This window comes from Lacerta agilis, chromosome 6 (genome assembly GCF_009819535.1).
Source record: "Lacerta agilis isolate rLacAgi1 chromosome 6, rLacAgi1.pri, whole genome shotgun sequence".
NCBI lineage: Eukaryota > Metazoa > Chordata > Lepidosauria > Squamata > Lacertidae > Lacerta > Lacerta agilis.
Genome location: NC_046317.1, coordinates 25,934,494 through 25,960,513, shown reverse-complemented (window position 1 = coordinate 25,960,513; position 26,020 = coordinate 25,934,494). Strand labels below are relative to the sequence as shown.

General features: G+C 42.7%; 1 protein-coding gene across 1 annotated transcript; it reads left to right on the top strand.

Annotated features, from left to right (window-relative positions):
* Positions 1-25,125, top strand: LOC117048181 (calcium-activated chloride channel regulator 1-like). Its single transcript, XM_033151662.1, has 15 exons — positions 1-171; positions 3,476-3,616; positions 5,265-5,415; positions 5,884-5,992; positions 8,239-8,407; positions 9,786-10,007; positions 12,141-12,365; positions 13,222-13,399; positions 14,591-14,697; positions 19,117-19,347; positions 20,499-20,769; positions 21,375-21,539; positions 23,529-23,771; positions 24,559-24,846; positions 24,955-25,125. Exons 1-15 carry the CDS (start codon positions 16-18, stop codon positions 25,119-25,121), a joined length of 2,823 nt encoding a protein of 940 aa, XP_033007553.1. The 5' UTR covers positions 1-15; the 3' UTR covers positions 25,122-25,125.
* Positions 25,126-26,020: the final 895 nt, after the last annotated feature.

Below are 26,020 nucleotides of genomic sequence, written 5' to 3'. Positions count from 1 at the left end.
GTGGCAGAAGCAAATATGGTGTTCAGTCGGTGGCTTCTTTTGTTGGTGTTACAATTCCTACATGGGGCGACGGGTACCATGGTAAAACTCAACAGCGGTGGGTTTGAAGACATTGTCATTGCAATCAATCCTGCAACAGCTGAAGACAACAACATTGTTGACAACATAAAGGTAAGGTGGTTAGATGTTTCTGAATATATTGAATCACTGTCCCCTCAGTGACCTGTGATATGCTAGGAAAATGCAGTGCGCATCTTGCAAGCATAGGTTCCAGGGTGCTACTGGACACCCCTGCACCCAAGCATATACAGTAGGTGGGACCCATAAAAAATGTCAAATGTCTTCCCTGTTCTATTCAGCTATGTCTTCTTCCAGGATAATCCAATCTACCTTCTCCTGGTCTCTGCCACAGTCCATCATTTAGTTTTCATTAGGCTGTTGTTTAGGTGTGTCCCAAACCTCAAGGGGTTTTTCTATTCCTGAATATCTTTTTTCATTTTTGCAAAACTTGTGGTGACTCCAAGCTTTCTTATAAGTCCCTCTTGTGAATTAGTGGTGCTGTTTTAGCTCTATAATTAATGGCCCTGGCAGCCTGAAAATTGCAAAAAGAGGGAAGGATGGTGATGAAAAGCAATGGAATTCCTGAAGCCCAACATGCTGAGCTAAGTGTGGTTTTGTTAGCTCTGTGTCAGAGGTAAATACTCTGGGGTAAATGTGCTGGTTTTGACCGTTAGATGTGGAAATGCCCCATTAACCAATTAGAGCTGTGTGGGCACTAATTATCAGGATAGTACAGAGGAACCTAGGATTACATACAGTCCTCCTTGCAAACGCTTCGGGTAACGAGCTCCGCTAACCCAGAAGTAGGTGCTCCTGGTAGCAAACTTTGCCCCAGGATGCGAGCGGAAGTCATGCGGTGGCAGTGGGAGGCCCCATTAGCGAAAGCGCGCCTCAGGTTAAGAACGGTTTCTGGTTAAGAACGGACCTCTGGAACGAATTAAGTTCGTAACCAGAGGTACCACTGTACGTGATATGGAAATAAACTAAGGAGCAACATATAAACACACAACATTTTCAAATGTCAAATCAAGGCATCTTAGGCCACATTTGTATACATGTGTGTAGTTTATTAAATTTTCTTTTAAGAATTTATAGGCCACTCTTCAGTTAAAAATATTAGCAGGAGAAATTCACACTAAAATGCTGGTGGATCTTGAGGTTTTTTTAAAAAAATAATAATCAATCAATCAATCAATCAATCAAAAAGAGCTGTGGAGAACTAAATTTAAGAATGGAGAAAGGATAAATTGAGAAAAACCAAAATCAAAATATTCATGCATCTCTTGCCTACATCATTTTTATTGCCATAAAAGGCATTTTACCGTATATACTTGAGTATAAGCCTAGTTTTTCAGCACACTTTTTGTGCTTTAAAAGCTGCCCTCGGCTTATACTCAAGTCAACCATTCCTTAAGAAGTGTGCAAGAACGGTGGTTCTTTACTCTCCCCAGGCACCTTGTTCCATTCCTGAACTGCTCACATAAATGCAAACTTTAGACCCCAGAAGGCAGAAAGCCTATCAGTTAAGGAAGTATTAAAACCCCACAGGTGCTCACTTTCCCTGGCTCCTGCTTAAACAGGACAGGATCCCAGCCTTCTCTGTATAACACAAGGGAACATTGCGCTGTGAGTTAAACCACAGAGCCCTAGGGCTTGCTGATCAGAAGAATGGCGGTTCGAAACCCTGCGATGGGGTGAGCTCCACAGCAGCAAAGGAGGAAGAGGAAGGAGCAGCCCAAAGGGCTGCTTTGGGCTGCTCGTTCCTCCTCTACCACAGTGGCAAAGGTGAACCGGCTTATACTAGAGTCAATAAGCTTTCCCACGTTTTTGTAGGGAAATTAGGTGCCTCGGCTTATATTTGGGTCGACTTATACTCGAGTATATACGGTATTTTCCACAGCCCTCTAACTTTCAGGTTTAACTGTGGTGTATTTTATCAGCATTTTTATTTGATTATTGCTTTACAATGAGCTAGATCATGAGAAGTTAGTTGAACTTAGGTCTCTTTAAAATCAGGTCATGACTTATGTCCCATTAGTTTCAATAGGAACTAAGTGCAACAAACAGCACATTCCTGTGCATGTCTGTTCAGAGGTTTGAGTTCAATGAGCTGTACACCCAGATAAGTGAGCATAAATTGAAGCCTAACTTACAAGGCAGTCTAAGCTTGCCACTGTATACCCTCCAACATTTCTCTGATGAAAATAGGGACATCCTAAGGAAAATGGGACATTCCAGGATCAAATCAGAAACTGGGATGGCTTCCCTAAATCAGGGACATGCCTGGAAAATAGGGACACTGAAGGGTCTGCAATTCCTGTGCCAGATGCAATCTGGTGAGCAGATCCCGGGCCTGCTCAGCACCACCTTGGCCTCATAATGATCCATTCTGTTGCCTTTGGGCAGACTTTCCACCTGCTCAGGCGTTCAGTAGGCAGAAGGGGGAGTCTGCCCTGGTGAAGCAGCACAACTGTCACTCTGGCCACCATTCAATCCAATTCTCCCAGCCTGGCATAAGAGGGGGTTGGGTTACAGCCTTAGCGTTGATCCAACCCTTTGTATTTTTTTTTCTATATTGTATTACTTTATTTGTAAATGAGGGTGGAGATATTTTAGGGTGAATTTGTCCTACTAAACAAATTATCATATGCAGTTTTTACTAGTGTGTGTATATGCAGAGAGAATTCCCCTACCGTAATATAATGAATATTTGTGTTATTTTTTTATTATACCTACATTTATGTATCCGCTTTCCCCCAATAGATGCATTTTTGTGTACACGGCTTGGTTAGGGAACTACACTGAACAATTTGGCAAAGTGCAAATTTTGAAAGGTGGAGTGTTTGAGGTTCGTGTATTGGTCTGGAAAATGCAAATTAGTTAGCTTCTCATTAAAATGCAAATAAAATAAAAATTAACACACACACACACACACACACACACACATTCCTAGGGTAGGTGCTAGACAAGCTTTCTTGGGGAGATAATTCCCAAAATATATGAATATCCCACATGGGAATTTTCTGTTAATCGTCTCTTAGGCTTAGTAATTCCTTTTTCACTAAACAGGGATGGTTTTTCACTCTATGCAGCACAAACTTGAATAAGCAATATGGTTACACACCCAGAAAGTTAAGAGGCACAACTTTTCTCACTGCTTTCCAGCAAACTTAGAATGGTTTTGTTTGTTGAATTCCTATATGTCAAGTTACTGTTCAAACCATTAGAGAATACGAGCACATGAAGGGCATCTATCATCTACTTAAAGATTGGAGGTTAGGGAAGGCTGCCAATCCCCCAATCTTTTCAAATGAAATACCTCCAGGTTCAGGAGGGAGGGCAGAAAAGACCCAATGCACATTCTACAAGTGTGAATGTGAATGCAGCCACTGAACATTCATTACTTTCCTTGTAGGATATGCTTAAAGAGGCATCTGCTTACCTCTTCAATGCCACAGAACAAAGATTTTATTTCAAGTCTGTAAAAGTTATAATTCCTTTGACATGGGCAGCAAAAACTGAATATGGAAGAGTAACTACAGAATCCTATGACAAGGTAAGTGAGGCGTATGCATTAAAATTTAAATGTACTTGAGGGATTTAAAAGAATATTGTGGCAAATAACAGCAACAATAATAAAGACTGGGGCAGAAATTGCAAAATAAGACTGATCTAATATTCGCTTGGGGTGGTGGGGAGAATCCTTCAAATATTCCAGGGCTGACATTTTGCTAAAGATCCATAGAAGTGAGCCGTACACAATTTACCGAGCATTACAACCCCCCTACAGGTGGGAGTAGGGGTGGCTTAGATAGCAATGTCTTCCACACAGCTCTCCCAGCTAAGCCAGTCTCCTCCTGGCTGCCACTGATGGAGTGACATGCCAGTGCAGCATTTCCTCTTCCACCCACAGAATGTGTGGGAGCTGGCAGGATGTATTCCGGGGGGAGCCAGCAGAATCCCCCAAACGAGATGTTCTGGGATGCAGGGAGGGACCGAGGCAACCTGGAATGCTGTGTCAGTCTCACTGCCACTGTGTGTCCTCCACCCCTTCTGTCATGACTATTGCAAGGAGCAGAGTTCTGGGGCGGGAGTTAAGGACTGCACCCTTAAGGTTATTGTAGAAGTGGTGGTGGCTGTTGGCTTTGGTAGCTTTAATAGGGGCTGAGACAAATTCATGGAAGATATCTCTAGCCATGACTGTTAGTCATAATACCTTGTGTAACTTCCCATTGAAAAGGAATGAGTCTCTGAATACTAGCTGTTGCTTTCCTGTCTGTCCACTTCTAGGCAATTGCTGTTAGGGTCAGGATGCTGGACTTGTTGTTGTTGTTGTTTATTGCATTCATATTCCACCATTTCCCCCAAGGGGCTTAAGGTGGCGTACACAGTTTGTTGTTGTTCAGTCGTTCAGTCGTGTCCGACTCTTTGTGACGCCATGGACCAGAGCACGCCAGGCACCCCTATCCTCCACTGCCTCTCACAGTTTGGCCAAACTCATGTTAGTCGCTTCGAGAACACTGTCCAACCATCTCATCCTCTGTTGTCCCCTTCTCCTTGTGCCCTCCATCTTTCCCAACATCAGGGTCTTTTCCAGGGAGTCTTCTCTTCTCATGAGGTGGCCAGAGTACTGGAGCCTCAACTTCAGGATCTGTCCTTCCAGTGAGCACTCAGGGCTGATTTATCCCTCCTCATTTAACCTGCACAACCTGTGAGATAGGTTAGGCTGAGAGGTGGTGAAAGGCCCAACGTCACCCAGTGAGCTTCATGACCGAGTGGGGAGTTCAAAACCTGGTCTTCTACCCCGGCCCACTTGGTGCACTATGCTTGATGTGATCCTGAGGGCTCTTATGTTGTAACATGTGACTGTACACATCTTTATTGAAAATAACACTGCAATCCTATATATTAGGCCTAAGCTCAACTGAACACATCAAGTCGTCTTTCCGAATCAACCTGCATAGCATGGGGCTGCATTTCCCATGTGTTTACTCAAAAGAAAGATGGAATCCCAACTGTTTTAGGAGAGTTTTGTTTCAGGCAAAAACTTTTGTTCAACCCTACGGTCCAGAATTGTGCTTTTCAATGTAGAACAAAAATCTAAGGGTGGTTTGCTGAGGCAAAACCCACCATATAGCATTAATATCAAAGGTGTTTTGCTTCTTTTCTTGGTGATCTTTCAACAAAGTTCTATTTTACTTTAGGCCGATGTCATAGTGGCAGAGCCTTACCTGAAATATGGAGATGATCCCTACACCTTGCAGTATGGCGGATGTGGGGAACAGGGACGATACATTCATTTCACTCCTAATTTCCTGACAAATGACAGTTTGCATGCTGTTTATGGATCACGAGGTAGTACCTGTTAATTCATCTTAAATTATCTGTATTTATTACTGCAGACTTAAATAGTCAATGTTTCAAAAGACAATAAGCAGAACAAGAACTGAGAAACCAAGAATGGTTTGGTTTTATTTGCTTAATATCGCCTAAGTTTGTATAAGAAATTAGCAGTATTTTAGGTTCATTTGAAAATTTTCAGACTATAAAAGCTTGCTTTCTGAAGCCAGCTGAATTTGTTCCTGTTTCACTTCAGTAACTTACTGTATCATATGCTTCCAGACTAAGCACTTTGACTTCCATTTCCATATCGGCCCTTAATAGCTTGTCATCAACAATTGACAAAAATGTACATAGCAGAGGAATGCCTTTTTCTGCAAGAAGTTGAGTAAATAATTTTGTTCTGGGTCAGGGATCCATTGTATTTAGTACCCAGGACACCTGAAGTGTGTAACAAATAGCTTTGTCAATGGTCTTCCACAGGCAGAGTGTTTGTCCACGAATGGGCTCATCTCAGATGGGGAGTCTTTGACGAATATAACAATGATGCACCTTTCTATACTACTGGGATAAAGCAAGCTGAAGCAACAAGGTACCGCCCAAAATCCAACTATATAATCAATCTTTTATGGCTGATGTTTGCCTTGGACTTGTTAGTTTGGTTGTGGTATGAATAATTGTCCAGAGAATTAACTTGTAACTTGATAGTGTTGTAGGGGAATAGTTAGATTCCCGACTGGAGGTCAAAAATAAACATGGTGATGAAATCATTAAACATATATTTGTAAGTACAAGGTAGCAATCTCAGATGCAGAGGTCCCTACAGAGATCTCAATTGCAATACAGGCAAAGATACAGCATTGTAAAAGAATCAAACCCATCCCTTTGTTATGTTAGTTTAACACAGTCGTAAAGCATCCTTTCAGTGAGCTAACCAATTTGCAGTTTACATTTTGACATGCAAAATCAGTCCCCTTTGTTGTTGGCCTATTCTAGTCCATCACCTATTTATTGTTGTTGTTCAGTCATGTCCGACTCTTCGTGACCCCATGGACCAGAGCATGCCAGGCACCCCTATCCTCCACTGTCTCCCGCAGTTTGGCCAAACTCATGCCAGTCGCTTCGAGAACACTGTCCAACCATCTCATCCTCTGTTGTCCCCTTCTCCTTGTGCCCTCCATCTTTCCCAACATCAGGGTCTTTTCCAGGGAGTCTTCTCTTCTCATGAGGTGGCCAGTGAGCACTAAGGGCTGATTTCTTTAAGGAAGGATAAGTCTGATCTTTTTGCAGTCCATGGGACTCTCAAGAGTCTCCTCCAGCACCATAATTCAAAAGCATCAATTCTTTGGCGATCAGTCTTCTTTATGGTACAGCTCTCACTTCCGTACATCACTACTGGGAAAACCATAGATTTAACTATATGGACCTTTGTCGGCAAGGTGACTTCTCTGCTTTTTAAGATGCTGTCTAGGTTTGTCATTGCTTTTCTCCCAAGAAGCAAGCATCTTTTAATTTCGTGACTGCTGTCACCATCTGCAGTGATTATGGAGCCCAAGAAAGTAAAATCTCTCACTGCCTCCATTTCTTCCCCTTCTATTTACCAGGAGGTGATGGGACCAGTGGCCATGATCTTAGTTTTTTTTATGTTGAGCTTCAGACCATATTTTGCACTCTCCTCTTCCACCCTCATTAAAAGGTTCTTTAATTCCTCACTTTCTGCCATCAAGGTTGTGTCATTAGCATATCTGAGGTTGTTGATATTTTTTCCAGCAATCTTAATTCCGGCTTGGGATTCATCCAGTCCAGCCTTTCGCATGATGAATTCTGCATATAAGTTAAATAAGCAGGGAGACAATATACAGCCTTGTTGTACTCCTTTCCCAATTTTGAACCAATCAGTTGTTCCATATCCAGTTCTAACTGTAGCTTCTTGTCCCACGTAGAGATTTCTCAGGAGACAAATGAGGTGATCCGGCACTCCCATTTCTTTAAGAACTTGCCATAGTTTGCTGTGGTCGACACAGTCACCTATTAGATTTAGCAATGGTGGATCTCGGGGTATCAAATTTCGCGGCACCATATGTAACCCCAAAATTTGGTGCCCCCCACCTCTCACCTTCCATTCTACATGATAGTTGTGGCGCTCCCAAAGCTCTAGTCTAGTGCGACCGAATCGACCGTGCTCCCCGGAATCCACCTCTGGATATAGCGTAACCTCTTTGAAATCTATACAGAATGATTTGTTGCATCCCCTAGTCTGTTCTGCTTGTGTTTCATCTTTACTCCCTATGTAATCACGTAAACTGTGGCCTTATTTTCTTTCCACCTAGCAGTTTCTTTTAAAGACAACTTAAACTAAACAATTTTGCTGTTAAGGTCCTGACAGGATACAGAAGAGTTTGCTCCTTAGGGGAAAGTGGGGCAATGCTCTTCTCACCTGCCAGCCTCAAAGTTAATGCCCCCCTTTCTCTCTGCCTCCCCTGCATAATTATAAATCAGCTCACTCACTCAGAGCGCAACCCAAACTCCCTTCTCCTGCCTGTGGGGCCTCCACACTGGGGACCCCACCATGGTAACCATGGCAGAAGGTGGAGAGCAGAAAGATCAACTTCATACATAATGTCTAATGTTTTTCCATAACCTTTTAAAATATTTTGTCCAGAATGAGTCTGCTAAGTCCCAATTCCCATTTTTTATATATGAATGTCTAAGCGTTGCATGATTATTTGTTATATTTCTCCAATAAACCCTTGCGATTAAAACCCCCCTGAGTACAATCTATGGTATCCATATATTGACTTTTTAACTAACTATATTTGCTTCTATTATACTGATTAGATGCTCTGCTGGTGTCACTGGTCAATATATATTCCCAATTAGCCCAGGAAAAACAAGAAAATGCAAAGTTGAAAGCCGAACTCAGCTGTATGAAGCTGGATGCCAGTTCATTCCAGACAAAACGCAGACTGCTCAAGCATCTATAATGTATATGCAAAGTCTCTCTTCAGTAAGTATGTGCAATGTCAATTGGAAGCTATAGGCTTCCTTATTTAGTGTCTGTCTTGAAAAATGCAAGATGTTGTCCATACTCAACTTTGGCTAAATTAAATACATACTGTTTTATTTCCTAAGATTATAGTTTAAATTCTGCCACTAATATAAAATAACTTCAAGCTTCTGCTGGCTGTTTCACTAAGGTTGGGAGAAACTGTTTCCAAAAATAAAATAAAAAATCATGGTATTGACCTAGTTTCAGATGGTTTCAGATAGAACATGGGTAGACAAGTCGAAAAAGCCCAGGGCGCAAATTTTCATGGCCCTCCAGCAGCTATGGTGGCTCATTTAGCATTAATTCTGGAAGTGTATATTCAATTCTGACCAAACTAGGCCTCCTGATATATATTTTGCTCTAGGTCGGAGTATACCAGCCAACTCCTAGGGGCCAAGGTCCCTTCAGGCTCCCCAATAAAATATTTGAGTGGGCTGCCCCCCCCCCCAAGTTGATGGGCATTGCCATTCAAATGGTGTGTGTGCCACGTCTTGTGATTGATGCAGGACGGGGCTTACCTGTTCTTTCCACCCTGCCCCCGCCCCCAATAATTTATTCAGGTTGGCACCCTTGTCTAAGAGGCTTAGTTTGGTCAGAATCGAGTATTAGCAATTAAGCTGCCTGTGCAAGAAAGGGTCTGCTGCCTCTATTCCCAAAAGGAACCACTTCTTCCCTGTTCTGGGATACTGGAAAACAAGGGATAGCACTTAGCTACACCCAATACAGGCCTCCTACTCATTGTTTAGCCAAGCTTCAGCAGCTGCCCAGCTATTTCTCCCTCAACCTTCCTTCTGAAAAAGAGTACAAATTAATGAGATACCCTTGTAGCTACAGGGGAAGCAGAGGAAGCCCCCTTATTGGTGCTCAATTGCCTTGTAAAGAGACGGTATCCTGGGCAGAGGCGGTTTTAGGGTGCTGCAACTGGTGCAATTGCACCAGGTGCCACGCTGCAGGGGGTGCCAAATGTTGCAGAACAGAGCATGAGAGGCAGGGAGGGAAAATTTTACCATCACACAGAGGGCTGCTGAAATCCGAGAACCCAAAGTCTGCCACTGTCCTGGATGCCACACACAAGCACTGACACTCTCTGCTGCAAACTTATTAACTCTGTTGGCCATGGGATCAGTGGATGAACAGAAACAGGCTCTTAGGAGATGCTTGTCACTACATTTTTTTGTGAGATAAAGGGAAACAAATGCCTTCAAAAAAAAAAAACCCACATAACACCCTGCAGTCATTTTTTATGACAAAGAATGTCCACCTTCACAGCACCACTTCATACAGAAATTGCTAAGAAGTGTGTGATTTTGACCAATTCTCCTTCTCTTTTATTTAGGTTACTCAGTTCTGTAACGAAAACAACCATAATATTAAAGCAACAAATATGCAGAATAAACTGTGCAACTACAGGAGCACCTGGGAAGTAATTAAGAATTCTCCTGACTTTGCCAGTTCAACTCCAATAACTGTCCCTCCACCTGATCCCACTATCTCCATGCTGCAAGCACAAGACAGAGTTTTGTGTCTAGTACTTGATGTTTCTGGAAGTATGGCTTCGGTGAGTCTGTTTTCCACATCCATAGGAAATATTACCTTTTTGTTTGTTTGTTTGTTTGTTTGTTTTAAAAATTAACTTTTCTGTTATACAATTTAAAATACTCATTTTAACATCCTTGAAAAATCAATGATTTCCCTTCTTCTCTTTCCATGGTTCATTTTGCATATCATATTTGCATATTTTATAAAAACTAAACCATTCAATATTCCATTAATACATCCATCAAACATTGAAAATGTTGTCTATGAGAATAAAAGAAAATTATTATAACTTAGTTTGGAGATGGTACTTAACCAGAGCCGTCTTTAAGCATATCCGGCGCCCCCCCCCCCCGTTTTCCACGCAAGAGTGCAATGCGCAGTCACTCTGCACATACCCCGAGGGCAGAATCCCGCTCCGATCCTACAAACCCTAAATGCCTCTTGCTTCCCCCCCCCCATATTAGACCTTTCCCAACCCAAGAAGCAGCTCAGCCCCCCACGGGTGCGCCTTTCCCTCGGGTTGCCAGTAACAAAAAAGAGCAATATAATATAATATAATATAATATAATATAATATAATATAATAATTCATTTATACCCCACCCATCTGTCAGGGTTTATTTATTTATTTATTTATCTTTATTTGTATGTGTGCATGCATTGCAGACAATCATTATTATCCCATATTAAATTGGCGTGTTGGCATTTTGCGATAAGTGAGTGAGTTTTGGGTTGCAGTTTGGGCACTCGGTCTCTAAAAGGTTCGCCACCACTGCTCTAGATAAATAGTATGTCCGACATCTTGGGCCCATTTAATCATCATTTCTTTCACTTCTTCATCCATCAATTCCCATTCCAGTAAGAGATTATATGTTTTAGATAACAATTTCTTATTATTCTGAATTATTGTAATATTGAATTTGGAGTCCTCTTTTGCAAAGCCTTTCTTTTGAGCAGAATTAAATATACTTCTTAGTTGTATATAATGTCATCTCTCAATTTCATATTGTTGTATCTCCTCAAAGGGTTTTAATCTTAGTTTCCCTTGTTCCTCTTCCAATAGTTGTCTATATGTTGGCCAATTTGTTCTCATATTCAGTTTTTTCACAGCATACGCCTCCAGCGGCGATATCCACCAAGGTGTCCGTGGTTCCAACTGTAGTCTATATTTGTTCTAGACTTTATATAGTGCACTTCTAAATATATGATTTGTAAATTCTTTATTAACTTTTACCTTCTCATAATTGAGATACGCATGCCACCCATGCCTATCGTACGATCTGTTTTTCTGCACGGCATCTTTGCGCGGCTCCATTTGTGTGCAGGTAGTGCAATGTTACACAGGAGGAGCACAAGCCGTGATGTTTCACTGATGTGAAAGGTGCAGAGGGGATATTACTTCAATTGCCGCGCTCCTCCTGTGTAATGTTGCGCCGTCTGCGCACAAGGGACTACCTACAGCCTCCCTCCCAGCTGTAGGGCGGGGAGAGTGGGAGGAGACAAGCAGACTACGGAGGCCCTGCAGGAAAGGCAAAAAGCTAAAAGTAATTGGAAAAAAGCTTCACTACTCTTCCTCCCCAAAAGTTCAACTCTGCCCCCCCAAAAGCTCAGTGATTGCCGGCGAGGGAACAGCTGATAGGCAGCATGTTAGATGTTTGTGGCTGTTAGCCTCTGGGCAACCCCCCCCCCAAAAAAAAATTCAACAAGTCAGGGCAATTTCACCTCATTTTCTTAATTTGGAGTCCCCCAAAATAGGGGGCGTACTATACATGGGGGCATCCAATACATGGAAAAACATGGTACATTCCAACAGGTCTCTCTCCAGTTGTGATCTAAGTTCCCAAAACCCTCCTATCCTATCTTTCTTAAATACTTCGTTTAAATTATATTGTATCAATGTTGTTAATTTTCCTGATAATTATTTTGATAGTCTCCTCCCACTTGTTTTAATAAATAAGTTGTCCACCCTTCTATCATATTCTTTTTCTTTACCACAAGCTTCCAACAGTGAGAACCAAAGTGTTTTTACCTATAATAGAATTTTGTATTTTGGTATTTATTTATAATTTTTCCTAATTATAACTATCAATTTTTATTTGCTCCCTGCAAAGCACTGACAACTCTATGGATGTTGTATTTTAATTCATATGCAGAGCAATCGCATTGGTCGGCTGAAGCAAGCAGCAGAAATATTCCTACTACAGATTATTGAAGCAGGATCCTGGATTGGAATTGTCACATTCAATTCTTTTGCAGAAATTAAGTCCGATTTGCAACTGATCAGCAATGACAGTGTGCGCCAATCACTTACAGCCTTACTTCCAACCACAGCTGGTGGAGGAACTACCATATGTGCTGGAGTGCGAACAGGATTTCAGGTAAAAAAGTTTTTCCAGATTCTTATGGTGGCGCAGTGGAAAGGATTTGGGTCCAGAAAAGCCATCCAGAATCAGCATGTGAGCAAGATATACATCAGATATGCTACCTCTGAATACTAGGTTGGGGGAAGCACAATTTTCTCATTTGCCTCAGGAAGCAAAATGTATTTGGCCAGCCCAGAGTACAGACATATGTTTCCAAGGAATGCTATGGCAGTCATAGTTGAAGAGCACCTAGGGAGAGGGTGGAACAACCCATTTTGATTTTGCCCATATTCGCTATCTTTTAAAATTAGTGAAGTAGCAAATGCTACTTCAAGAGGAAAAAAATATCATACCCATCTCACCAGTCTACTTCTGTCACTGGTAGAAAATTAGTCCACACTTTTGTCACTCATCTACAATGCAACGCAACACACTTGAAGAGCTTTGCAGCAAGTTTATCTTACACCTTAAGCACAAAGTGTCCCATTTCTTCTACATTACTAGGTAAAGGTAAAGGTACCCCTGACCGTTAGGTACCCCAGAGTTAGGACAACTCTAGGGTTGCGGCACTCATCTCGCTCTATAGACCGAGGGAGCCGGCGTTTGTCTGCAGACAGCTTCCGGGTCATGTGGCCAGCATGACTAGCTGCTTCTGGCGAAACCAGAGCAGTGCACAGAAACGCCATTTACCTTCCCGCTGGAGCGGTACCTATTTATCTACTTGCACTTTGACGTGCTTTCAAACTGCTAGGTGGGCAGGAGCTGGGACCGAACAACAGGAGCTCACCCCATCGCGGGGATTCGAACTGCCGACCTTCTGATCGGCAAGCCCTAGTTGCTGCTAAAATTTTAAATCCTCTTTTTCATACAGGTGATTTTAAAAAAGTATCCAAATACCAAAGGCTGTGAAATCGTGCTCTTGACAGATGGAGAAGATAGCGGTGTAAGCTCTTGCTTTACTGATGTTCGAAATAGTGGGTCCATAATTCACACAATTGCTTTGGGACCAAACGCTGCAAGAGAACTAGAAATGTTGGCAGATATGACAGGTAAGTGATTAAGCAGAATGCCTTACATTAACTGTTTGGTGCTACTTGGTGCCAGTTGATGTCTCCAAAAAGGAGTTTATATCACAAGGTCAATCCAGCAGCAAAAAAACTTTAATTTACACACAATTTACTCAGGGAGCCAAGTAATATGTGTGTTAGTTGAGGGATAAATTTAAAGGACATTGAATTAGGAGACTGATGTTGGTATAGGTTATTAATTTGCAGAAATGAATTTATTTAAGATGACTTTATTTAGATGATGGTGTGCAGGGCAATGAATGAGAACTGCACTGATTTGGAGTGATCTGGGGTTGGGTGCAAAGTAACTTAAGAACCTGAATGGGATGATTTGGATTGGTTGACTTGCTTTTGTGACTAAATTTGCTTCTGTACATATAAATCAGCATTTGCAAATTTATGTAAATCTGTAGCTATGGACCTCTGCCCCCAATGATTTAAACACCTACCAGTGCTCCTGGCCTCCCTTTCAGGTATGTGTGTGTGTTTAGCTGATACTCATCATAATCCATACCTAAGATTGCAAATTTTATAGTTCATTGTAATCTTTGAACAGCTAGCCAGTTCTGAATATCTGATTTAGAGGAACTAAGAAAAAAATGAGGTTTCTGATTCTTTTTAATACATACCACAGTATAAGAGAAACTAATTATATTCTCACAAAAGTCATAGATCCTGTTCCATCTGTAGATATGTGCCACAACGGGCTGTTGGGTGTGTACAGTTCCCAGGGACACCAACATGGGGTGCAGAAGTGATACATGCCCCAAGTCAGAAGGGCGCCTGAACTCCTGGCTTTCATTTTTTTTTAAAAAAAGCAAGTCAATTGGAAATCTATAAAGTTAGAAAGCAAAACATGGAGGCAAATATTAGGATGATATAGGGAAGCTTTTGTTGCTGAGGATGCTTAATCACTGTTGCTAAGCAATCAGCATAAGGAATGCTAACCACTCCTGCCCCCTGGGACTCTGGAGAGGTAGGGGAGCATACTGGGCCCTGGAAGTCTTGTCAGCATCCTTATCGGTTTCCTAACATTAAAAAGCTGCAGCTACCATTCAGAACAGTGTTTATGCAACCATACTGGATATGCTACTACAAGACACAGCACAATAATGTAATACATTTTATTCCATCTGATAGATTACTCTAATAATTATTTCAATTGTATTTCAGGTGGTTTGAAATTTTCTGCCACAGACAGTTTGGATTCCAATGGCCTCATAGATGCTTTCAGTGGAATTTCTTCAGGAAGTGGAAATATCAGTCAACAATCGATTCAGGTCTGGATTACAAAGATTTGGGTGCAAGCAGTAGCCTATCGTAATGATTCTTATTATCTTAAAATTACTAGGCACTGTACAAAAATTGAAAACAATGTGAAATCAACTCTACAGCCTGTGATTTGCTCTTATTTTAGAGAGACCCAGGTACAATTTGCAGAGAAAGGCTAATTGCAGAGGCAGATTTTGGCAGAACTGAAACATTTCAAAATGTACAGGTCTGGTACAAAGAGCAACCATTCTCCCAGCTCTGTGAAATAGGACACAGCTGAGTCTCCTACCCCACTTTCCATAGATTACACCTAGATGGTGAGTAGGGAGGCCACTGCCCCTGCTTCCACAGGGGGTGAAGGTGAGAAATCCCAAATTCATACCCATATGTGAGTAGGGGCAAATTTGGCCATACCCCCAACCAGTACGAGCCCACAGGTTAGTAGTGCCCCAGCCAGGCCATCCTTAAGTCTTGAGTATGGAGTGCAAACTCCCCTGGACCTACTTCTACAACTGTTTTGCCTGCCAGGTCCATGCCTGGAGACAAAGCTAGTGGTATCTCCTGTTCTGGTGAATTCTTGGCTTACTTCTCTTCCTCTGTGGCAGGTGTGGGGAACCTTTGGTCTTCCAGATGCTATTGAAATACAACTCCCATCATGCCTTAAACCATGCTTGCCAGGGCAGATGGGACGTGTAATTCTTCAACACTTGGGAGCAAACTTTCCCTACCCGGGTCAATGTAACTAGATTTGTGTCTTCCAGTTTCAACCTCGTTTCTGATCACTGATCGGATTTGTCCTAGGGTGTTTTTGTTTTTTTTACCCATTACTGTTTTCAGGTATCCTGCTAACATAGCTTCATGCTGAATTCAAACACACCATCAAAATGTTATTATTGAAATTTATATACAATCCTTCATCTGAAAAGCACAGGGCGCTTGTTGCTTTTGCACTGGATTTTTGTATCTATCAGTTTAAAACTTCCAAGGCAGCAAACAACTAATAAAAATCCATAAACAATTGCAATAAATATATTTGGTGGAGAAAAAACAATTATGGTATCTGCATAGAGTAGCTTAAGCATGCCATAGCTTATGTACAGTATGGGGAGGGTTGTTGAGCTGGAGTTGCAATGGTTCCTACCTGTTTAGCTGTAGCTTATGTACTTTTCCTCCATGTTTTTAACAACTAAACATTGCAGGCCCATTGCACAAACCAAGATCTGCACGGGACATGGGAAATCTCCTTGTGGCTGTACCAGCATTTTTATTAATGCCTCTATATTATGTACTTTTTGTTCAGCATGACTATCCACTATGAATTCACCTTCTAGGCAATGTACTAACCCTGACTTCTTTACTGTTTTTGAAATAAAATATCCGCTTACCTGGGAGTCCAGGTGGGCAGCTATTGCCGCATGGCATGGCCAAGGTGGGTGCAGGGGGCTGCCAACTTCTGGTGTGGCTGGGGGATGGGATAGCTGGCACTGCCCAGCTCAGGCTGTGCTGGACCCTTAGGTAAGGGTGGGCAGTGCTCACTCAGCCAATCAGAGGCTCAGGCTTGGGGGCTGCAAGCAGCCCATCCTATTTAAAATTAACTGTATGTACTCAGTTTATGGGATGCGGGTGGCGCTGTGGGTTAAACCACAGAGCCTAGGGCTTGCCGATCAGAAGCTTGGTGGTTTGAATCCCCGCGACAGGGTGAGCTCCCGTTGCTCAGTCCCTGCTCCTGCCCACCTAGCAGTAGTACTGTGCCGCTCTGGCGGGAAGGTAAATGGCATTTCCGTGCGCTGCTCTGGTTCGCCGGAAGCGGCTTAGTCATGCTGGCCACATGACCCGGAAGCTGTACGCCGACTCCCTCGGCCAGTAAAGCGAGATAAGCGCCGCAACCCGAGTCGTCCGTGACTGGACCTAATGGTCAGGGGCCCCTTTACCTTTATAAAAATTGCCAGGTATATCAGCTTACCTAACACACACCAGCTTAAAGGTAAAGGACAAAATGCCAGTTTCAAAGATTGGTTGGCATATTAACTTCATACTATTTTCCTGCTATATTATAATGCTTAAAGCTAATCACGGGACACACGTGGCGCTGTGGTCTAAACCACCGTGCCTGTTGGGCAAGCCCAGGGGTCTGCAACCTTTAAGGCACAAAGAGCCACTTGGACCCGTTTCCAAAGGGAAAAACAACAACTGGGAGCCGCAAAACCATTGCGACATTTAAAACAAATATAACACTGCATATATTGTTTCTTACCTTAATGCAATAATAATAAATAACGTATAGGAGCCAATGCAAAGTATAATTAGTAAAAACAACAAGAATAAGTTATTACTTTTTTGCATTGACTCAGGGGCGTACCCAGGATCAAAACTGGGGGGGGGGGCAAGCCATGGTCATTCAGGTTGTGACATTTCAGCACGGAAAGGCGAATGAAACCAAAATTTTAGGGAAATTATATATAATTATAGCAGTGCTTTATTACAGTAGTTATTACAATTATTTGCTTGGTTTTTTTAAATTTTTATTCTAGTTACATGTCTTATACCAGGGGTGGCCAACTCCCAAGAAACTGTGATCTACTTTCAGCAGTGATCTACCCCCGTTTTTTGGGGTTCAGCTCAAAGTTGTTTTGGGGGGGTGTGTGGTGGGTGGGAGAGAGGGCTTCCCCCTCTAAGATAGGTTGGCAAGCGAACTAATAAAGAAAAAGGGGGGGAATGGAAAGGTGGGGTGGAAAAATATAAATTGGGGGTGGGGTGGGGTGGGGAGAATATCTATTAAAAATATGTAGTAGTTTAAAAAATAAAAATAAAGGGGGAAATCTTTTTCTTCTTTTTCCTTTTTTTGAAAACAAAAACAAAAGGGGAAGAGAAAAGAAAAAGGGGGGATAGAGGGAGAAAAGGGTAATAATAAAAATTCAAATAGAGTGGCTGCAGCAGCTGTGGGGGGTGTTTGTTTGTTTTTTGTTTGTTTGTTTGTTTTAAAAATGGGATTTCTCCCCTTGGATTAAAAAAGGAGGGGAGGAAGAAAAAGAGAGGGGGGTGGGAGAGCAAGGCAAAAAGCCAAAAAGCAAAAAACAGGTTTTTTGGGGGGGGGAATCACGGCAGGCACTGCAGCGCGCCGGCCTCGGGGCTCCGGGCCCCCGAGCCGCCCTTGGGGCCGTCTTGAGCATGTACACCGCCCGCAGCGAGCGCTGGCGAAGCACCGGTTGGCGGAGGTTTCAGAAGCAGCCCGGACGTTTTCGCCGCCACCGCCCCAAAGCAGTTCTACTTCATCCTGTCGGCGACCATCACCGCCCTCCCGTCACGGCGACGCCTGGCCCGCCTGCTCCGCCCTCCGCGCGGCCGCTTTGAAAAGGATTCCGCCTGACAGGGACCGCTCAGAACAGGGGCCGCTCCAATCGCCGCCGCCACCTCCCGCCGCCTTTATTATCCCGACTCTTTTCTCTCTCTCTCTCTCGATAACTTGCAAAGCCCAGCTCCTTCTTCTCCCCGCCCTAACGCCACCCTCATTGGCATGTTCCCCTCAAACAGGAACAGGCATCCCGGCGGCTCATTGGCCGGACGAAGCATCACTCTCCTGTGCCCTCCTCCCGCCTTCATCCTCAGTGGCTACCTCGGCGGTAAGGCTCCGGCTCCGAGCCTATGCGCCAAGGCGGGCGATCTGTCCTGCCAATCGGCACGCCGAGGTGGTAAAAGCTCAGCCCTCCCCACACGCTTATTGGTGTGAAGAAGTCGCTTCCTCTCTCTGGGAGTGGTCAAGGTGGACATCAATCTTGGGTCTGTCCTCGGGAACCCCGAGAGGGCTGAGAAAGACCGCCCAGCTGTTCAACGTTGATGCGGATTATTCATTTTTTTGGCCCTTTTTTTTTTTTGCTGATAACCATTTAATTATTATTGAAAGGGCATTGAAAGGGGGCATGCCGGAGCCGCGGGAGACCTGTCAGAGAGCCGCATGCGGCTCCGGAGCCGCAGGTTGCTGACCCCCGGGCAAGCCGATCGGAAGATCAGCAGTTCAAATCCACTGTGGCAGGAAAGTAAACGGCATTTCTGTGCGCTCTGGCACTCATCAGTGTTCTGTTGTGCCAAAAGCAGTTTAGTCATGCTGGCCACATGACTGGGAAAGCTGTCTGTGGACAAACGCCAGCTCCCTGAAGTAGCATCTCCACCCCCATCATTCTGCCTGGACATTGAGGTCCAGCACTGAGGGCCTTGGTTCCCTCACTGCGAGAAGCAAAGTTACAGGGAACCAGGCAGAGGGCCTTCCCGGTAGTGGTGCCTGCCCTGTGGAACGCCCTCCCATCAGATGTCAAAGAAATAAACAACTATCATAGTCGCCTTTGAATGGACTTAATCATCCAGGGCTCCTTTACCTTTTTACCTTTAACCACAATGCTTAATGTTTTGTTTGTTTGTTTTAATACCAACAGCTTGAAAGTAAAAGTCATAGCGTCGGTTCCGGAAGGTGGTTTGATGGTATTGTAACAATTGATAAAACAGTGGGAAATGACACTTTCTTCGTCGTTACATGGAACACAAGCATATATCCACCAGGAATTCTTCTGATAGATCCCAAAGGAAAGAAGTACAGCCACAAGAACTTTGTCATTGATAATACAAATGTCCGAACAGCTCGACTCAGTATTAGTGGAACTGCAGAGGTAAAATCTCAGCTCTGTGCATCTAACCCTGCAATTACTAGTGTGCCTTTTCCACATAGAAAATATGGAAATGTCTGTCTTGTAGAGCTTTATGGAACTACAGCTGTGCTATTGAAGGGTTGTATCATTACAGGTAAAGTAGATAGATGATGGATTGTGCAAGTATGGAAGAACCATCTTCTATGTAGCATTTTGTAATGGTCTTAAAGACCTTTAATATTCCAAATTAGCATTTCCCCCACCCACAAAATATAATTAGGAGGGTTGTGTCTGCAAAGTCCAAAGCCCTAAAATGGTTCATGAAGTGTGTTAAGGCCCCTTCACAGCTGCCACTCAAATCTGTGCCAGCTTTGCTGAAGCCGAATCTCACTGGAAAAGTTGCACAAGTTTCCTTCTTGGCTCCCTGATCCTAATGCTCATTTGGGAACCGAGGACACTTGTCTGCTCCTGCCCATATGAGATACCGGTACCTAGAAAATCATTTCCCAATGTTTTGGTAGCTAAGGTGTATTTTTTTCTAAATAAAACTTCTCCCTCTTCTACCTCCCAAAGGGTTTATTTTTAGTGTGCTAAATTCAAACACACAGTGGAGTATCACGCCCATGCACACCAAGTTCCTCAGATAGAGATCCAGTAACAAATAGGAAAAGGGTGAGGCTTGCTGACATGTGTTGCCTCTTTGGATTTCTGCTGTTTAAATCTTCTCTGCATTGTAATCCATTCCCAATTGGTTTCTTCCTATTGGCCTTCTCGGAATTGGTCTTCTCAAGTCCACTTGGTCTTTCCCACCATTGGCTTCTCCATCCCATATGGCCTTCTCTGCCTTGGTATTGAGCAGAAACTGTTTTTATAGTCACATGTTCCAGGGAACAAAAACCCTTTCCCATAGAATTCATATTGCCAATGGGCATCTGCCAAAATCCAGGTTTGAATTGTCTCAATATTGTTCTGTCCACAAACATTTTCATTTCCTAGTTCATCCTGTGCAAAGGATGACACTGCTGCCAGTACTCATTCTCCTTGGTACATTTTTCATAAAAGACATACCTTCTTTATGAAAACATAACCAAAGGAAAAGCAAATGTATTTCTCCAAATTACTTAGATACTGGATATGGAATATTATTCTGTATTTCAACACTTGATCTGCAGGTAGGAGACTGGGAGTATTCATTGCAGAATACACATTCAACAGAGCAAATCATATCAATTACGGTAACCAGTCGAGCAGCATCCGCATCTGTGCCTCCAGTTCTTGTGAAGCCCTATATGAATCAAGATAACAATAACTATCCTAATCCAATGGTCATATATGCAGAAATCAGCCAAGGTTTCTTACCTGTTATTGGTGCAAATGTCACAGCCATAGTTGAAGATGAGAAAGGAAATACTAAAGAGCTTGAGCTTTATGACGATGGTTCAGGTAAGTATTTATTGTGGTATGCATTTTGATATTTTTTTCACTGACATCCAGCCTTGTCTAATATGACATAATGGACTCCAAGGCCTCTTACAAAGATATTTTCAAAACCAACCAGGTGTGTTCCCTCAGATGCATTGAGCCAATATCCCCATTTGGAGCCTACTACAAAGAAGGCCTGCTCTCTTATACCCAGCCCTCAGAGACAGCACACAGAAAAATGCTTCGGGTGATGATTCCAGGGTCTGGACAGGTTCATATGAGGAAAGGTGGACTCTTAGTGGCACCCACAAGCTTGATAAATCTCCTGATTTTGCTAACTGTCTGTGACTGCAGAAAATGGAGCATGCAGCAAGTTCTAATACATGTTATTGCATTATGTTTAGTTTGGTAGGTCATGAGTTGTGTTGGCTTGTGTTGTACAGATATTACTAACCAGTCCCTTATGATTCCATACTATCACATTAAGTCAGGCATATTTTCTATTTCATGAAAACAGGAGGAGTTACTACAAGACAAACATCTCCTGCATGCGTTATGTAGGGTTTATAATGACCACAAGTGAGAGGTTTGCTTTGGATGTTAAGTGTTAATATTTATGTACTCAGGTGCTGATATTCGCAAGAATGATGGAATCTACTCGAGGTATTTCATATCATTCACACAGAATGGTAGATACAACATAAAAGCGCGTGTCCAAGGGAAAGACAAGGCTGTCAGATTGGTCCGCAGACAGAGTCAAGCACTCTATATACCAGGTTTTGTGGAAAATGGTAAGGATTCATTATGAAAAAAGCATTTACTAGTAATATGTAGCTCTACAGTTCTCAAAGTATGGGTGTCTTGAGAGAAATGCAAACCTTTCCCTGCCATTCCCCTCCCCATTGTTGACCTTATACAGATTTTAGATTTAATATGGATATTGAGTACACATCTCTGACACCAGAGCAACAATGGTGAGCTCTCATTGCTCTGTCCCAGCTTCTGCCAACCTAGTTCAAAAGCACACCAGTGCAAGTAGATAAATAGGTACTGCTGTGGTGGGAAGGTAAACGGTGTTTCTGTGCCCTCTGGTGTCTGTCACGGTGTTCCATTGCACTAGAAGCGGTTTAGTCTTGCTGGCCACATGACCCAGAAAGCTGTCTGTGGATAAACACTGGCTCCCTCAGCCTGAAGCAAGATGAGCACCGCACCCCACAGTTGCCTTTGACGGTACTTAACTGTCCAGGGGTCCATTACCTTTTACAACTCTGACACAATCTACTCTCCTACAATATTCTATGTACTGCTTCTGCCACCACTAGAATGTCCCCCTGCCAGCAATAGGGAAGTATTTTGACAAGTGGCATTGCCGCTCATCTTCCCTGCCCCTGCAGTGGCAACCTTAGTAGAACATCCTATTTTTCAGAGTTTGGCAAGAGGGGGGTGTTCTTGCAGTGTTACCACTCATCTTCCCCACCCTGGGGCAGAGAAGACAAACTTGCAGAATGCCCCTCAGGTGGTGAAGCAAGCTGGGCCACTCATCACTGAATATGTTGGGAATCAATGGAAAAATTCCCTAAATTTTTAGAAGGCTTTAAAATATTATTCTAGCATCCTTCTTCTGGAAAATACCTGCAATTCATATACACTCACACACAAAAACCCACACATACCCCAACCATCACAGAAGTGTTTAAGACATACAAGAAATTTAAAACAAGTAGGAAAACCAAGTAGAAGAATATTGTCAAAATTTTAGAATCAAGAAGCAGTTTTACAAAACTGGCAGTTAAGAGTTGGTGGAACATAAAACTGTTGTGGAGAAAGATTGGCAAGTTAATAAGAGTACAGATTTGAGGGAACTACAGCAGAATTGCTCAGTAGACTGAATTACAGAACATCAAGTTGGGATAGTGAAAATGTTTTAGAGAAAACACAAGTACTACAGTTTTCTGCATACTAAATTTTAGTGATTTCTTGATAGCCATGAAGAGATACTTGTTAAGCCTGTAAAGAACTGAAATTGTGAATGGTAGTACAGAGCTGGGTATCCTCTGCATAGAAATACTGTAAACCAAATGAGGGAACAAGTGAAGCTGGCTATATAGAGAAAAATAGGTATCTACTGCAGATAAATAACAAATCATAAAATTGTAGAGTTGGAAGGGACCTGAAAGGTCATCCAGGAATCACAGCCAAAGAATCTCTGGACAAATGGCCATCCACCTCTGCTTAAAAACCTCTAATGGCAGAGAGGGTTCATCCTGGTATTTCTTCAGTTTGTCCCAATCTGCAGAAAATTGATGTTTATTTCAATTCAGCAGTAAACCATGTTTTTTCACAGGGAACATGGCTGAACAAAAGAAAATCCTCTTGGACTTGTGCCGAGAAGGCACGGGACAAATGGAATGAACCTTAGATCAAACAGAAGTGTGGATGAGCATAGTCTACCACATCCTGAGGTGTCCCGTTCCACTGTTGAACAGCTCTCACCACCAGAAAGTTCTTTCTGATGTTCACTTGGAATCTCCTTTCTTGTAGTTTGAATCCATTATTTTGGGTCCTACCCTCTGGAGCAGCAGAAAACAAGCTTGCTCTATCTTCCATGTGATAGCTTTTCAGATATTTGAAGATGGCTATCCTATCACCTCTTATACATGCATTGTCTTCGTTTTGTGTTTTCACACAAGGAAATAAAGACTTTCAGAATACTGAGAACGTTTGCAGAGATTCTAGTTACATCTTATGACACAATTTTTCTTTCTTTCTTTCTTTGGAAGGTGATATAAAAATGAACTCACCAAGACCTGAAGCTACTGAGGATGAAATCCAAGCAAACCTAGGAAGTTTCAGCAGAGTTGCATCTGGTGGTTCTTTTGTGGTATCAGGAGTTCCTTCTACAAAACCCACAGATGTCTTTCCACCCTGTCAAATCACTGACCTTGAGGTGGAGCTAGCTGCCGATGATGATGAATTCCTTTTGTCATGGACAGCTCCTGGGAATGACTATGATGCAGGACAAGGTAAGTGTGGAATCCTGTTTTAATCAACTCAACCAGTATGACTCCCTTGCTTGCTATATATATATATATATATATATATATATATATATATATATACATATATATATATATATACACACACACACACACACACACACACACACAGAGGGGTTTACACCAGAATTAATCTCCTTGTGCTATGCTAGAATAGCATGACACTGTTGCTCTGGGAAGACTGCAGTTCTCCCCTCCCAAGGCTACAATTCCAGCATTCCAACTACTATTCCCAGGATTCTTTGGGCTAAAGTCAAGTGTTTCACTATATGGTTTGAACACAGACATTGCTTTGTTTTAGTCCAGAAGGACTCCTGGGTATAGAATATGCTTTATTTGTTTGGAGGTGTAGCTGTTTTTCTTGCATTGTGGGGGCAGGTCGGTAGTGCCACATTAGTTTTTCTTCTATGGAATGAGTTATTTTTGATGCCTGTAACAGTTACTTAGATTTCTGAATGTCCCCTGGACCAAAAATGATTTTGGACACCCTGACAAATAACATGCTTTTAAATTAGCATGGAATGGCAGCTGATCTTAACAACTTTGACATGGTGGCCATGTGAACCAAGCATGTGCCTTGGAATATTTTCCAAAGTCTTCTGCAACACACAATAATGTAATGGCTGGTATGCAATATGCTTAGGGTTCCTGGAGGATAGGAAGTTATGCACCGATAGGCTTGTCACTGTTTCCTTGATCCATTTTTGAAGATGTACATCTAACACATGTCTGTTGTGGGTCCTTTATTTTTCAGCTGAACGATATGAAATAAAAATGAGTGAAAATCCCTTGGAATTAAGAGATGCAAGTTTTGATAGTGCCACTTCTGTGAACACTACTGGACTGACAGTGGAAGTCGCTGGGGTCAAACAATCTTTTCAGTACAAGTCAGAAAACCTAACAAAAGAAAATGGCTCCTCTATCTACTTCGCCATTCGTGCCATTGATGACAGCAACAATACTGGAAAACCATCAAATGCAGCAAGAGCAGTTGTGGTTTTTTCCACATTGCCAACTACTCCCACTTCTTCAACTGGCACTTCCACATTGCTAAGTACTATCACTAATCCAAACAACACTTCCACTGCTCACACAACTTCCTCTATCACTAATCCAAACAACACTTCCACTGCTCACACAACTTCCTCTAATGTGAAACCCACTGGTGCTAATGATCATGAGAGCAGTGTGATAAATGACACTACCAAAATTGTGATCATTGTATGTGTGTCTGTGATCATTATTTGTGTTATTGTAAGTATAACCATCTGCATTGTACAAAAGCGAAGAAACAGAAGTCCTCAGACTGGAATGTAATAAAACTACAGTGGTACCTCTGATTACATACTTAATTCGTTCCGGAGGTCCATTCTTAACCTGAAACTGTTAACCTGAAGCACCACTTTAGCTAATGGGGCCTCCTGCTGCCGCTGCGCCACCAGAGCACGATTTCTGTTCTTATCCTGAAGCGTTATTTCTGTAACCTGAAGCGTCTGTAACCTGAGGTACCACTGCACAATGTTGGAGAAGCATCTAATATAGCAAGGGCAGTTATGATTGTTTCTCCATTACTTGGAGCTACTCCTAGTCTGAACAACATTTATACCGCTCCTTCTAATGTGTAATCCTAACACTTGTGATAATAGTATGTACTTCTGCAGTTATTATTTGTGCATTTGCAAATCTAACAGTATGCTTTATTTAAGTAAAGATACAGAAGCCCTAGAACTTCTGAGACTGGAATGTAATAATTATATACTAACTTTTAGGAGACAGGTATCCTAAATTATGGGACGCACCACTCGGTGGCGCTGTGGTCTAAACCACTGAGCCTAGGGCTTGCCGATCAGAAGGTCGGTGGTTCAAATCCCCATGACTGGGTGAGCTCCTGTTGCTTCCCAGCTCCTGCCAACCTAACAGTTCGAAAGCATGTCAAAGTGCAAGTAGATAAATAGGTACCGCTCCGGCGGGAAGGTAAACAGCGTTTCCATGCACTGCTCTGGTTTCACCAGAAATGGCTTAGTCATGCTGGCCACATGACCTGGAAAAACTGTCTGTGGACAAGCACCTGCTTCCTCGGCCAGTGAAGCGAGGTGAGCATCGCAACCCCAGAGTCGTTCACAACTGGACTTAACTGTCAGGGGTCCTTTACCTTTTTATCCTAAATTAAACAAGGGAGAAAGAGGAATATACCCTCTTTCTCCATTGTGTAATTA